The 14,401-nt window shown below is 37.9% G+C and overlaps 1 protein-coding gene across 8 annotated transcripts in view; it reads left to right on the top strand.

Moving 5' to 3' along the window:
• Positions 1-14,401, top strand: part of dnm2a (dynamin 2a) — a 53,961-nt gene that overhangs the window by 23,425 nt on the left and 16,135 nt on the right. For 5 of the 8 annotated variants that reach the window (XM_084419921.1, XM_084419919.1, XM_084419916.1 and 2 more), the window contains exons 2-12: positions 1,057-1,130; positions 3,891-4,040; positions 4,157-4,360; positions 4,650-4,748; positions 5,266-5,426; positions 5,612-5,754; positions 5,841-5,976; positions 6,179-6,246; positions 8,032-8,170; positions 12,626-12,712; positions 12,805-12,875. In XM_084419921.1, the coding sequence (XP_084276047.1) occupies positions 1,057-1,130; positions 3,891-4,040; positions 4,157-4,360; positions 4,650-4,748; positions 5,266-5,426; positions 5,612-5,754; positions 5,841-5,976; positions 6,179-6,246; positions 8,032-8,170; positions 12,626-12,712; positions 12,805-12,875 (1,332 nt within the window). Of the gene's footprint in view, positions 1-1,056; positions 1,131-3,890; positions 4,041-4,156; positions 4,361-4,649; positions 4,749-5,265; positions 5,427-5,611; positions 5,755-5,840; positions 5,977-6,178; positions 6,247-8,031; positions 8,171-10,641; positions 10,781-12,625; positions 12,713-12,804; positions 12,876-14,401 lie in introns of all 8 variants that reach the window. The other 3 variants (XM_084419920.1, XM_084419915.1, XM_084419918.1) reach the window with 1 other exon arrangement.

The raw sequence follows: 14,401 nt of genomic DNA, 5'->3' as shown, positions 1-14,401 counted from the left end.
CCAAAGGCTAATCATATTAATTACCGTAATGTGTCCAACGTTGTACAGAGCGATACACAAAACGCATTGCCATTCTGATAGACTAACTTGTAGACGAGCCTGTGTGAGTGAGTGGAGGCAGGGCTCATTTGCATATGGGTGTGCGTACTAAATGAAGCAAGGGTGTAGAGTCGCATTCATTTCGCATTTAAGACATAAAGTTTTTTTTATATATATATATATATATATATATATATATATATATATATATATATATATATATATATATGTAATTTTGGGTGTTTTTAAGGGAATCAATAATTGACTACAGAGGGATTTTAAATTATTGCATTTTAATTGGGAATAATCTTGTAAATCTCCTAGCGTACATTGATGGTGGCGCTTATGTTATATAGCCTATACTTTTGTGCTGAAAATGTATCTGGTCACTTTAATGCTTCAGTAATAACATGCTACTTTTTTGTTCATAGCTAGCAACATCTGAAGGTAACTCTGTCGCCCCCTTGAGTACTGGAGGCTGTAACCACCACAGTAACACGAACACACACTATATGCGTGTGCAATTTGGTTGTGTGTGTGTCATACTTGCATTTCTGATTGTGGACTGGTTGAATGCCTGGCTCATTTTTCCTGATATTACCATTAAAACCGTACCTGTTCTGTTCTCTGTGCTTTGTTAAATCTGTGGGTGTAAAGGGCTGACACTGCTCTCGGCTCACAGTTTGATCTCAGAAAGTGTTTATAATACGCCACAGTGTTATTAAATGTACCCTGATTTAGCTGCAAGATACGGCTGTGGCCATTCATTTGCGAAAGCATTGCAGCCTCTTAGGAATTGTGGGCCTTCAAAAGGTGCCACCATGTTTTAATATTCATTGCTACAAGGGACCGTGATAGCGTCTTGGTTTGTGTGTGTGTTCTGATATGAATGCAAAGAGGTTGCCCCTAAACATTCGCTCCTCTCTCATGAATAATTTGATCAAACTCGGGACACTGGAGTGTTTGCCTCTCATTCATCCATACTCACTTTCTCTTTTTCTCGTTGTTTTTTTACAGGGATTTCCTTCCCCGAGGCTCAGGCATCGTCACCCGCAGGCCTCTCATTCTGCAGCTAGTTAACAACAAAGCTGGTGAGTGTGTTAATGAGCACAACTGAACAAAGCCTTCTCAGGTACGTAATATGTATGTGGTTGATTGAAACCACATGCTTTCATGCTCATTCATACACGGTGCCCATAATATTTAGTGTGACAAATGTGTCACATCAAATGACACATCAAGGGCCCTATGAAATCCACTTAAATTGTTCCCCCCCCCCCCCCAAAATTTTTTTTTTTTCAAATTCTGGATTGGACTTTAAGTGATATTTTTATAATATTATATATATATATATTTATAATTTTTTTACATTTTTAATAACAATTTGAAAAGTTTTAATTTTCAGTAATCTGTGTTTTATGATATAATACAAATTTATTATTGAAAACTCTGGTAATCAAATGAATGCATAAAACAATAGCAATTTAATTTATCTCATAAAATGTAATCAAACGAAATTAAAACAATTCCTTTTATTTTTTGCCAAGCAAAGGGCTGCACTACATAGGTTTAAATTAAAACATGGGCTAAAAAATCTTTTAAAAATAAAGTTTTAATAAACTGTATAATTACAGTGCATTCGACTTTACAATAGTAATATATTTCTGTCATCGTTTCTTCAAGTTAAACCGAACTTTTATTTTGGCAGGCTGTTATGAAGGCCTATGAGTTGCTGTGTGAATTTTACTATGGTTTTGTTATCACATGAAATAGTGAAATGCCGTTTGAAAAGCCGTTTTCTGGCCCCTAAAACGTTGCTGTCATGTAAATGAACGGCCAAAACGCGTAAAAAGTTTTCATCCAAATTTTGAAAAGTTCCATGACATTCCACGTTCTGCATAAACATGCTTTATCACATTCTAGTTTGAAACCAATAATAAAAAAAAAACTGCTGTTTATTACTGTTCCTGTTGCTAGTGACACAATAATGACGCGGTTAATCTTTAACTAATAATGTCATCTTATTCCGATTTCATACACAAGGCAGTTCTCCTCTGAAACTTCCCCTTGTAACATTTACATCTCTCAGCCACTTTACAAGCAATTATCATTTATATTGCTTTCAGTATGAGGTAATGTAATGTAGCGAGAACATGGAAGTGCAGATGGAGAATTAATTCAGACAGAAAGACATTACAGAACAAATTATCTTCCAAATCAGTGTAATCGACCGTAAAGGGGAACATAACAAAGCTGAACTGCTGTTGTCTGCTTCTAAATGCATAATATCTGTGCATCATTCACATGATTGGGAATTAAGAAGCAGAGAACCAGTTGAATTAATACTATTTTGTCTGGTTCACGGCTCAAACGTGCTCTCCTTGCCTGCAAACCTGTTGCAAAGCATTTGACGCCGTTGTTGGTTATTTAAAATATCGAATGGATGAGCTCACGGCTCGTTTGGATTTATTTAATTGATGCTGTTGCTATGGTTACCTCTATGGATAGATAATCGGAAAAAATAATCAACAGATTAATCGATTAAAAATAATAATCGTTAGTTCCAGCCCTAGTCATAATTTGCGCTTTTTATAAATGTGGATATTTTTAATATTCTCTTGTAGGATCACAATTCCTCGATTGCAATATACCTGTATCGAGTAACCGGCAAAATACCGGAAGTGGCGCATCCCTCGCTCTAAGTTTGCATAATAAACAAACTTTTTATGTCCTACACATTCTTGTTCGAGAAATTACAGTGGCTGGAGCATTTCTATCGTAAATAAGTTGCCAAATATTAAAGATTAAGTAAACATTTTAATTAAATATCATTTGGCCAATATTAAACAAAGATTTGATTTGCTGTAAAGTGTAACAACACTGCAGGCATTTGTTATAAAGCTGTACATAAGATGATCGTTTTTATTATGTATATTATGTTTTTTTTACATTGTTCTGTAAAACCATATGATTAGTTGCTTTTGATGCTTCATTTGAACCAAATATTATTACCTCGTTTTTATTATGTATTTTTAGTCATTTTAAAGGCTTAGGTCTTTTATCCGATTAATCGTCAAAATAATCGACCATTTACTCGTTTACAAAATTAATGGTTAGTGACATCCCTATTCTCATGTCATTTTTGTCCCTACATTAAAAGCCCACGCAACTAAAATTCTTCTGACGAGACACAATCTCTTTATATCATAAACAGATTTACTTTTATTCATATATTGATCAACACATAGAGCACATCAAATATAGTAAACGGATGCTCAGACATGCTTGCCTAATGTTTTATTCTTTTTTTTTTTTTTGCACTTTAGCAAAAATATCTGTATATTTATTTTATTTATATAGTATTTATATAGTATTTTTTGTTGACCTATCCCTTTAAATCAGTATAATTACTGCATAATTAATTGCAGTTGAAATATTTGCTAAAATAATTGCAATAGGTTTTTTGTTGTGTGAACTAAATCATACAGCCCTTTTGGAAATTAGTATGTTTCGTAAAATCTCTTCTGTATATTAGTGTGGAATAGTCTTATTGCTTATAGATTATCTTTTATTACTATTAACGTTTTTTTTTTTTTTTTGTTGCTGTTTTAGTACATCTACTAGCTGAAATAAAATGTGTTTTTTTAAACATAAGAGCATAATAATAAATGGTTGTTTTTATGGTTTTAGTTTTAGATGGCTATATAACAACCCTGGTGTGAAATGCTGTTTCGGCTTTAGGTGAAAATACCACTATATGGTTTTCATGTCTCGTTTGCCTTGATGCTGAAATGTCGTCCGCCCATCTCCCTATCACCCTTAACCACACTCTCCATCTCTCTGTCTTGTAGAATATGCCGAGTTCTTGCACTGCAAAGGGAGGAAGTTTGTGGACTTTGAAGAAGTCCGTCAGGAAATTGAAGCAGAAACCGACAGGATTACAGGATCCAATAAGGGCATCTCTCCTATTCCCATCAACCTCAGAGTGTACTCCCCACACGGTAATACAACAAAAGTCTCTTAATACCACTGCTTTCCTCAGTCCACATTCGTAATCTCGGCAGCCATTGTTAAAATGTCACTCCTCTCTCTCTCTCTCTCTCTCTCCCTTCAACAGTATTGAATCTGACTCTCATTGATTTGCCCGGTATGACCAAGGTTGCGGTGGGCGACCAGCCGGTAGACATTGAGCACCAGATTCGAGACATGATCTTGCAGTTCATCACTAGGGAAAGCTGCCTGATCCTCGCCGTCACCCCGGCCAACACTGACTTGGCAAACTCGGATGCCCTCAAGGTGGCTAAAGAGGTGGACCCTCAAGGTGAGGATTGCTGGAGAGATAAAAGAACGAGAGGAGGCGGATAGATAGAGTTCACATAGTCACTGAAAACCTGTAGCTTAGAAACCATAGTGATTTCCACTTTATGAGCCAATCATTCTTTTTAATGAATCCCAAATGCTCTAGTGAATCAACTTGAATTTAGATGATTTTTTTTTAAGTAATCCTGATCAAGTAGGAAAGGTCATGGAAATTCATTGGTCAATAGAGTGGGAACCCTTTGGAGAGAACGCAAGTTGTTGTTAATGTATTTTTGTTTGTGTTTCAACAGGAGTGCGCACCATTGGTGTGATTACTAAACTGGATCTAATGGATGAGGGTACAGACGCCCGGGATATCCTGGAAAATAAACTCTTACCGCTGCGTAGAGGTGGGCAGTTTGTACTTTAAACAATCACATTACAGGAGTGTAATTTATGGCCAATTATCTTATCATTTATGAGTAATTTTATATCACCATACCATAACCATATACACTACAGTTAAAAACGTTGGGTTTGGTAAGGTTTTTAAAATATTTTTTGAAAGAAGCTTCATACGCTTACCAAGGCTGCATTTATTTGGCAAATTTGCATTTATTTGCATTTATTTGTTCAAGAACAAAAGAACAGCATTTATTTGAAATGGAAAAGTCTTTACTGTCACTTTTGATCAATTTAACATGACCTTGCTGAATAAAAGTATATTTTCTTTTTAAAAAAATGTAAAAAACAACATCGTACTGAATTCCAAACTTTTGAATACAATACAAAACAATATAAAGTGTTCTTTGGAGGGACAAAAAGAGATAGCAAGATTCCAGTTGACATATTTCTACCATTGCATGGGGTGTATATTGTCCATCCAGCTCTGGCACAGGCTATTTAATGTCACTTTCTCTGTCCCAGGTTATATTGGTGTAGTAAACAGAAGTCAGAAAGATATAGATGGCAAGAAGGATATTCGTGTTGCTATGGCGGCAGAAAGGAAGTTCTTCCTGTCCCATCCGAGCTACAGACACATGGCTGAAAAAATGGGAACACCACACCTGCAGAAGACCCTCAACCAGGTAGGAACACGACACTAGCCATTATTGCACAAATAATTCCATTTTGGAAAAGATTAGTATATGCTTATATAAATATTTCTAATTCCTGAAAAGGTCTTTGTTTGGTGAATGTCACCCTCTGTTTGGTGCCATTATTTTTATATACTGTATCACATTCTCACTTCCTTTTATTTGTTTGTTTTTAGCAATTGACCAACCACATCCGGGACACGCTACCCGGCTTACGCAGCAAACTTCAGTCTCAGCTTCTCTCACTTGAAAAGGAAGTGGAAGAGTATAAGAATTTCCGCCCGGATGACCCTACGCGAAAGACCAAGGCTCTGCTGCAGTGAGTCCAGTGACGTGACTAGCGTCTCGAACTAAAGCAATTTCTAGGCTGGGGCAGATGTGTGTAACTCTGAGTACCTCTTTCAGGATGGTCCAGCAGTTTGGAGTGGACTTTGAGAAGTGCATCGAAGGGTCCGGAGACCAGGTGGACACAGCAGAGTTGTCTGGAGGTGCCCGGATAAACCGAATTTTCCATGAGCGCTTCCCCTTCGAGCTAGTCAAGGTAAATGCCTCTATTTTCAACAGAACTCGTGCTTTTGTCTGCTTTTGAACTGTCAAAGTGTGTCTGAATGATTCTACTTGTTTAGAATCCAGCAAATACTATGATCTTAAGATAACAAGTCACAGCAAGTTCCCAGAGGACCTGTTATGCCACACAAGTGCAGTGGCAAGTCCCTGTTGTGAAGTCTCTCTTTCTCTTTCAGATTGTTTTTGATGAGAAGGAGCTCCGGCGAGAAATCAGTCACGCCATTAAGAACGTCCATGGTGTCAGGCAAGTGGTGCCCCATTGACGGCAGGCGCTTGTCAGCCCTGCAGGCCTTACGCTGGCATGAAAGCCACGACACTTCTCATATCCTCTGTTCACTGACTAATCCCTCACTCTTTCACTCTAACCACACACTTTCTTTATCTGAAATGTCTTATAGTAAGGCCATGCTTTCCCAACACAATTACCAGAATCGTTTTACTGCTCACGCCACGTTTTTTTCTTATAATTTGTCTCATTATAAAAATAATTAGATATTACAAATTGCATTTGTCAGTCGGTACAAGTATTTTCTGCATGTCACCACTCTTTTCACTTTACCGTATTTTTTGGAATGTAAGTCACACCGGGTCAAAATTGCATTGTTTGAGAGAAAAAAAAACACAGGCAAGTCGCAACCGTGTGTAAGTCACACTTTATTATCACATTCAGAAATAATGTAAATACTGGTAAATAAAGGCGAAACATTCACAAACATTATACTTACTATAAATGTGTATTTTAGTTCTCTAAGAAAATATTGTTTATTCTCTCTCCACCATTTGTTCTATTATGGTTTATGGCACATCATTGTTGCACATTATGGGGCGTAAATGACATGATTAAAAACATTACAGTTTCACATTCAGATCACATTGTTTAACCACTCCACTGTTGTAGTTGAGACCAGCTCATTCAAGTCAAAGTCAAGACCAAGACCTGAAGAAGATTGAGTCCAGGACAAGACTGAGTAAACATGCTCGACCTTTACAAGACCATGAAAATATATTCTTAGACTCAGACTCAAGGACCAAGGCCATGAAAATATAATCTTAGACTCCGACTCAAGGACCAAGACCATGAAAATATAATCTTAGACTCCGATTCAAGGACCAAGGCCATGAAAATATTGCCTTGGGCTCAGAATCGAGGACCAAGACCATGAAAATGTGATCTTGAACTCAACGACCAAGACCGTGAAAATATAGTCATGAGCTCATAATCTATGACCAAGACCAAAACCATGAGCACCAAGACCATGAAAATGTGATCTTGGTCTCGAGGACCAAGACCATGAAAAAAAAAATGGCACTGGTCCTCAATTCTGAGCCCAAGACTAAGACCATGAAAATATGTTCTTGAACTCAAGGACCAAGACAATGAGAATATAGTCATGGGCACATAATCAATGACCAAGACCACATCCATGAAAATGTGGTCTTGTGCTTGGACTCAATGGACTTGGGAGCATATGGACTGTCTTGACGCATAAAACCCTCTTCTGCTCTCGGTCTTGACTCTGACTCAAATGAGCTGGTCTTGACTATGTCATTGCTACTCATTCTTACCACGTGTCTGCAATTGGAGTGAGCATCAATTGACTGCGATCTGGGTACAGTATCTCTTGTGAGACCCTCAAATATTCGTCCACCACCGCAAAAACTGTGTCATGAGGGCATGGCCTAAACAGATTCTTAAAATCACTGAGGAACCTTGTAGACTCTGAAATGTTTAATTGACTTATTTTTCCCCACAGCAAGTCACACTCATCTGTCCGTGTATTATTTAGGATTCTGTTTCTAGTCTTTGTGAGCTAAACCAATGTCTTTATCCTCTTCTTTCCCTCCACTTCACCCTCAAGTACCCTGTTTTCACTTGGTTTCACTTCTATTAAGTTGAATTTTCACGTCATTGTCACAAATATTTGTCTTTGAGTTATTTTTTAGCACTTTTGTTGTTTGTTTTCTTTCACCCCACTGTTCGTCTCCGTCCTCTTACGTCCTGCTGTCTGTCTGTCCTGTGCGTTCTCAGAACTGGGCTGTTCACTCCAGATCTGGCGTTTGAAGCCATCGTGAAAAAGCAGATCATTAAGCTGAAAGAGCCCTGTCTGAAATGTATCGATCTGGTTATTCAGGAGCTCATCAACACATTCAGGCAGTGCACCAACAAGGTACTGCAGTACCCCAGCCTGGCCACAGGGGGGCTTCCAGTGAGGGGGTCACACTACATCTGAGACAAACAGACGGTGCTTTCAGCTAAAAGCACAGAGGGAGAGTTAGAGGTTGAACGATAGACTTCGGGGAGCGTGTTTGCGTGTCGGTGTGGCCCCCTCAGCCCCTCGACTGCCTTGTGCGCTGGATCTGCTGTCGTGTGTTGGGGTGTTGTGACGGTCTTGTGATAAGGAGATGATTGGAGAATGACACTCTCTGATCATCTGCGTTCTAAAAGGGACGAGCCGTGGGTCCGCAACATCCTGAATGCTGAGCATCTCTGTAGCCAAGGGTCAAAATGAAATGTAAGGGCTATTGAGGCCCATTCACACCAAGTCCGAAATGCATATCAAGTAAAGGTGGGATCGTTCCAATGTCTTAAAGTCCCCCTGTAGTCATTCATTTGAATCCCTTAAAACTCATCTTTGATCACCAAAATGAGATATTTAAATAAAAAAAAATTCTTCATGCCTTAAAAGAGCTTGAGCATAACTCTACACCCTTGCCTCATTTAGTATACGCGGTTTTATGAATATGCAAATTATCCCCGCCTCCACTCACTCGCACCAGCTCAGAGATCCACTCGTTGACGATCACACGTTGATCTGATTGGTTACAAGGTAGTTTGTGACGTCAGAAACGCAGTTTATTGATATAATCCCAAAACAAGACAATGGCTGAAGTAAACTTGATTGAGAACATAACATAGACATGAATATAAACGTGAACTTGACTTGACAACACTGGACTCACTAACAGCAGCATTAATACACGACAAGCCAAAAATATGAGAAACACAATGAAAACATGACGCATTGAACAAGGAACCAATCAGAACAGGACACATTAGACAAGTAGACATGACAAACAGGAAATTGAAACATGACCATGAAAACTACAAAATAAAAGACATGAAAACAAACTTGGAACAAAACCACAAAACAGAAGTGACAGTAACATTACATCACAACTCAAAATGTGCTGCTTTAACTGCACATTGTCATATGAACCTCAAGTCTCGTCCTTGTGACACCGAAATACACTTTAGCATATAAAGTAGTACACTTTTGCGTACTTGCTAGGGCAAGCACACATCACAGTAACAGTTTTTGGTTTGTTTCGAGTTGTCACAAAATGAATGCCTTATCATTCAAGTCAAAGACCTCTAAAATCAATTTAGCCTTTAGACTGATTTAAACTGTTATCTCATGAGTTGGAGACTTAATTATTTTCAATCTTTAACACTAATTTAAATCAATAACTTTATAAGATTTGAGTCATTTTGACTGATAAATTACAAAGAACCAGCGTACAAGTCATTTGTTCACAAATTGGACTGTACTGGTTTTGTATGTTGTGTTTTTTGCATTCACACGTTTTATTGCATTTTGTGTGTGTGTGTGTGTGTGTGTGTGTGTGTGCGCGCTAAGTCTTGTTTTCACTTTTTTTCTCATTCCCAGCGTAGACTGCTGATTGGCAGCTCTGGGGGAATATAATTTCTTTGCCGTAGTGCTGCAGATTCAGTCGAATGGCTCTTAGTAATTTAATGTGCCATTCTCTCCGCATAGGCTGAAGAACACAGATGTTGAAGAGCTATTAAAGTCAACATGAAATTAAAATAAAGCTCTGTTTTCTAAATGTGTATTATAGGTCTTATTGTGAACAATTCATCCGTGCAATTTTTTTTGAGCTCGTAATATTTAATCAAAATGTCAAAATTGGACTTTCCAGTAAAAACGACAGACTTTCTCTGCTGACGTTTTCATGTCTTCTCCAATCATTTAGTTCATTTTAAACCCACCCCTGCCTCCACTTTTGAGTGCAACGTCAACATCTCAAAATCCAATCAACCGTCCCGTCCTACATTTTCCCTCTGAAATAGCAACCGATCTTTTCCTCCATATTGTGACAAACATCCGTTTCATCACAACTTTAACAGAAGTGTCATATAAACCATTGGATTCCAGTATTTCAAAATGTTTAAACCAAAACAATGAATCTTTGAAGGCTAGATTACTAGTTTTAATATATTTAATACAGTTTTATATATATATATACTGTGTTGTAGCTTTGGACTTGGTGTGAATATTTTTGCTAATCTTTTAGACTTATTTAGTTGTGGACTTATTTAGACTTGAACAGACTTTTCTGTAGGGTATGTATAGTGTGCTGTAAAAATACATAACTCATAATTCATGGATGTGAAAACCTGCGACTCCCCCTTTTGGACCCTAACTTTGTATCTGTTAATAGATAAGCAATGATTAATCAACTAAAAATTTCCTCTCTTTTTATTCTTCCCCTTCTCCATGCTCTCTTCTGCCTTTCTCTCTTTTTCTGTCCTCTTTTAACACCTCCACACTTTTTCTTCTACACCACCACCCACCCCACCCCACCCCCTTGCCCAACGGCATCACCCTGACCCCCTCAGAACGGGGTTATTCACCCCTGACCTGGCCTTTGAGACTATAGTGAAAAAGCAGATCCGCAAACTGAAAGAGCCCAGCCTGAAATGTGTGGACATGGTGGTGTCCGAAGTCACCACCCTCGTCAGGAAAAGTGCCAACAAGGTAACCAGGAGCGCGGATCGAGAAGAGGCAGTGCCCAAAAAAAACAAAAACTTCTCCTTCCTCCATTTCCACACTGCCGCCCGCCCGCCCGCCTGCCCTATCAGCTTTCCATCTATATCAAATCAGACCATCGTCTGTCTGGAATGTGTTCATGTCACTCATGTCCGAAGTTGGTGTTCTGTCCCATAATGAGCCTCACATTTCCATAGTCCCTGTGACTCCAACATATAGCGTCCGGATTGCTTGTGTTTCTAAGTTGAATCAGCTTTTGAGCCCCAGTGATCAGTGTTTGTCAGTGGCTCATCACCTTATCTTGCTCTTTGTTGCTTTAGTAGAGCATCAGTTAATCTGAACCACTGGCTGTAAAAGTAAAAGTAAAAAAAACCAACAAAAAAAAAAAACCGTGACAGACGATTTGCCAACCACTCCAGACACAAAAGGCTGCTGCTGTTGTCATAGCAACAAAGAACCGGTCACCTGCCATCTTGTGGTCGTAGGAGGAACCACAGTGCAATACTTGTGTTGATTCTGTCTTCCCTCCCCAATGTCACACCTTTGTTTATTTTTTTATTTATTTTTTATTTGACTTTTTTCATTTTCTTAAATCTTTTCACTTTTTCACTCTCAGATTTGGAAGAGATTTTTTCTCCTCAAAAAGTAAATATTTCCTGCACTTCACAACATATTTGTTAACATCAAATAATTGTATCACTTAAGATTGATAAGTTTTAAGTACTAGGGATGGGAATCGTGAGGAATTTAGCGATTCTAGTTCCAATTCCAGTTTTAATGATTATTTTAATACATTTTAGGAAGCACTAAATTATTGATGCTGTTACATAAATGATAAAAACTCGAAATTATAAAAATACTGAATTCAGAATGCTCTGAATGTGCATCTTTCATACACACTGTCATATGAACAACCAATCAGTAATTAAACTGATTTGATGTCTTTATGTACAACAGGTCCCGCTTTATATTAACACAAAATAGGTCTATACAACACAAAACACAGCCCTTGGTTTATTTCAAGTCTAATTTGACCAAAAATAAGGACTTGAAGTTAGTCCGTTATCTCAGTAACAACTACGGCTGAGTCTGTGAGTGAGTCATTTAAGACCAGTGAGTTTGAGATTCATTTGGCCGATTCATAAAGAGTTTTAACAAATCACTAAAACATAATGCATTTTGCCTTGGTTTAGTAGAAACCTGTCTGCATCAATGCAAGACTGTATATCATAACTGTTAACAAAACTTAATCATATTGCTGTAGTATTGTAAGTCAAGTTACCTTTATTTATATAGCGCTTTATACAGTACAGATTGTTTCAAAGCAGCTTTGAGTCAGTTCAGTGTTGATTCAATTCAGTTCAATAACAGTGTCGATGTTGCAAAATGTGTCAATTATGAAACAAAGCTGATATTTAAAATTTAAGGCAATCATTTAAAATCATATCCACAACCAGTTTTCGATTCCCAACCCTAGTAACACCATCCCTTAAATTTGGTTTACTGCACCTCAGAACTTCATTTATTCATTCGCTGTCTATTCCTAGCTGGGAGTGAATGTTGTCTTACCTGCACAACTTGTTGAAATCCCCAAATCTGCATGCTTGTAGGTGTGAGTGTGCGCATGTCTGCTCTCTCTCTTGCACTGATTCTTCTTGTGCACGGTGGCTTAGCTAAAACTAGTCCTCACATCGACCTGTGTTAAACGGTCTAACTGTGGTTAGCTCCTACCACTTTCATGTCGCAGAACGCGTGTGTGTGTGTTTCTGTAGGTGTGCGTGTGGCCATGTTTACAAGCTGTAGCCTGCATCTATCTGGTGTTTTTCCCCACAGCTAGGCTCTTACCCCAGACTGCGAGAAGAAACCGAGAGGATCGTCACCACTTACGTCAGAGAGAGAGAAGGAAAGACCAAGGACCAGGTGCGAGAGCAACGAGAGAAGATCCCCTTTTCATCGCTTTGAGTTCTTTCTTTCTTTCTTTTCTCATTGTGCAAAATGATTGTCTTTACCAGGTCCTTCTGCTGATTGACATTGAGCTGTCATACATCAACACCAACCATGAGGACTTCATTGGATTTGCAAAGTATGTGTAGCATCCAGTGTGGCGAATTCTGGGTTTTATTTCTCACCCCTAACCTTAGCAGCGTTGCGTACCCAGACTTTTGACTGTCCGTAAGTCTGGTCGGAGGAGCAGTTTATTTAGACTGACGTAGACAGGAAGGGGCCATGTGGCCGACATGTAAAGCAACCTGAAACCACATTATGAGCACTAAGAGCAAAGCAGAATATAATGAGTGTCTCAAACAAAACTCTTGAATCTTTAGAAGGTTCAAAGCTACGAACATAGTCAAGTCAAGTCACCTTCATCTGTATAGCGCTTTTAACAATATGGATTGTTTCAAAGCAGCTTTACAGTGATAATAGGAAATTACAGTAACAGAGATTGTTTTGGCTTTACAGCAGCTCTAGAATAAAGTTAGTTTTGATTGATTCACCTCCGTTGCAAAGATCATTAGTTATTAACATAGGGGCCGCTTACAGTACACCGTTCTAACAGAAAACCCTATACATATATAGAGCATAGCATTTGCAAATATAAAATTCTGGCAAATTTCTTGTTTTTTTTGCCTGTAAGTTTGCTCATCATTTTGTTGTTTCATGATTAAATAAATGTTAACATTGAATATTACGACAATGGTATGTAGCCTTCATGCAATTCACATTTATGGTCAGGTTCGTAAACTTGTTTAATTACAGGTAAATAAATTAATACTTTTATTTAGCAAGAATGCATTAAATTGATCAAAAGTTACAGTAAAGACATTTATAATGTTAGACATTTCTATTTAAAATAAATTGTATTCTTTTTATTCATCAAAGAATCCTAAAAAAAAAAAAAAAAAATCACTGTTTCAACGAAAATATTGCACAGCATTAACTGTTTTCAACATTGATGATAATAATAAATGTTTACTGAGCAGCAGATCAGAGTATTAAAATGATTTCTGAAGGATCATGTGACACTGAAGACTGGAGTAATGATGCTGAGAATTTTAAACACATTTTAAAATATATTAAAACAGTTGTTTGAAATGTAAATAACATTTCACAATCTTACTGTATTTACTGTACTGTTGATCAAATAACTGCAGCCTTGGTGAGCATAAGGGGCTTCTTTCAAAAACATAAAAAAAACATTTTTATGAACTTTGTATGGAAGCATCAGTACATTTGACATCCCCAAGCTACATTACCTTCTCTGTGGTGTTCTTGGGGCATTTAAAACATATCGACAATATTAAGATGTCATTTATATGTTTAGAAAATGTATATCGGTATTTGCAGGATGTTTTTAACCTCATAAAACATCTTTTGTGCTGCATCTCCTGTGTACTGTCAGTGCAGTGGACTAAAATGATCAGTTTCAGTCCCTCTGCCTGTGCATTATGGGTAATGCATTGGACATAACTTAAGTGCACTAAAATTATCAGTGCATGTCTTTGACCTCTCGGACAGCTAGTGTACAACTTGAGACTTGCATGCGAAATGTCTGCATGCTCAGTTGGTCACTGTAGAGCTTTCAAGAGTTGAGGCAAAGCTACTCTACAG

The sequence above is a fragment of the Rutilus rutilus genome (assembly GCF_951802725.1).
Source record: "Rutilus rutilus genome assembly, chromosome: 1".
Lineage (NCBI taxonomy): Eukaryota > Metazoa > Chordata > Actinopteri > Cypriniformes > Leuciscidae > Rutilus > Rutilus rutilus.
Note: the sequence above shows the minus strand (reverse complement) of the source record. Positions and strands in the feature narration are given on the sequence as shown.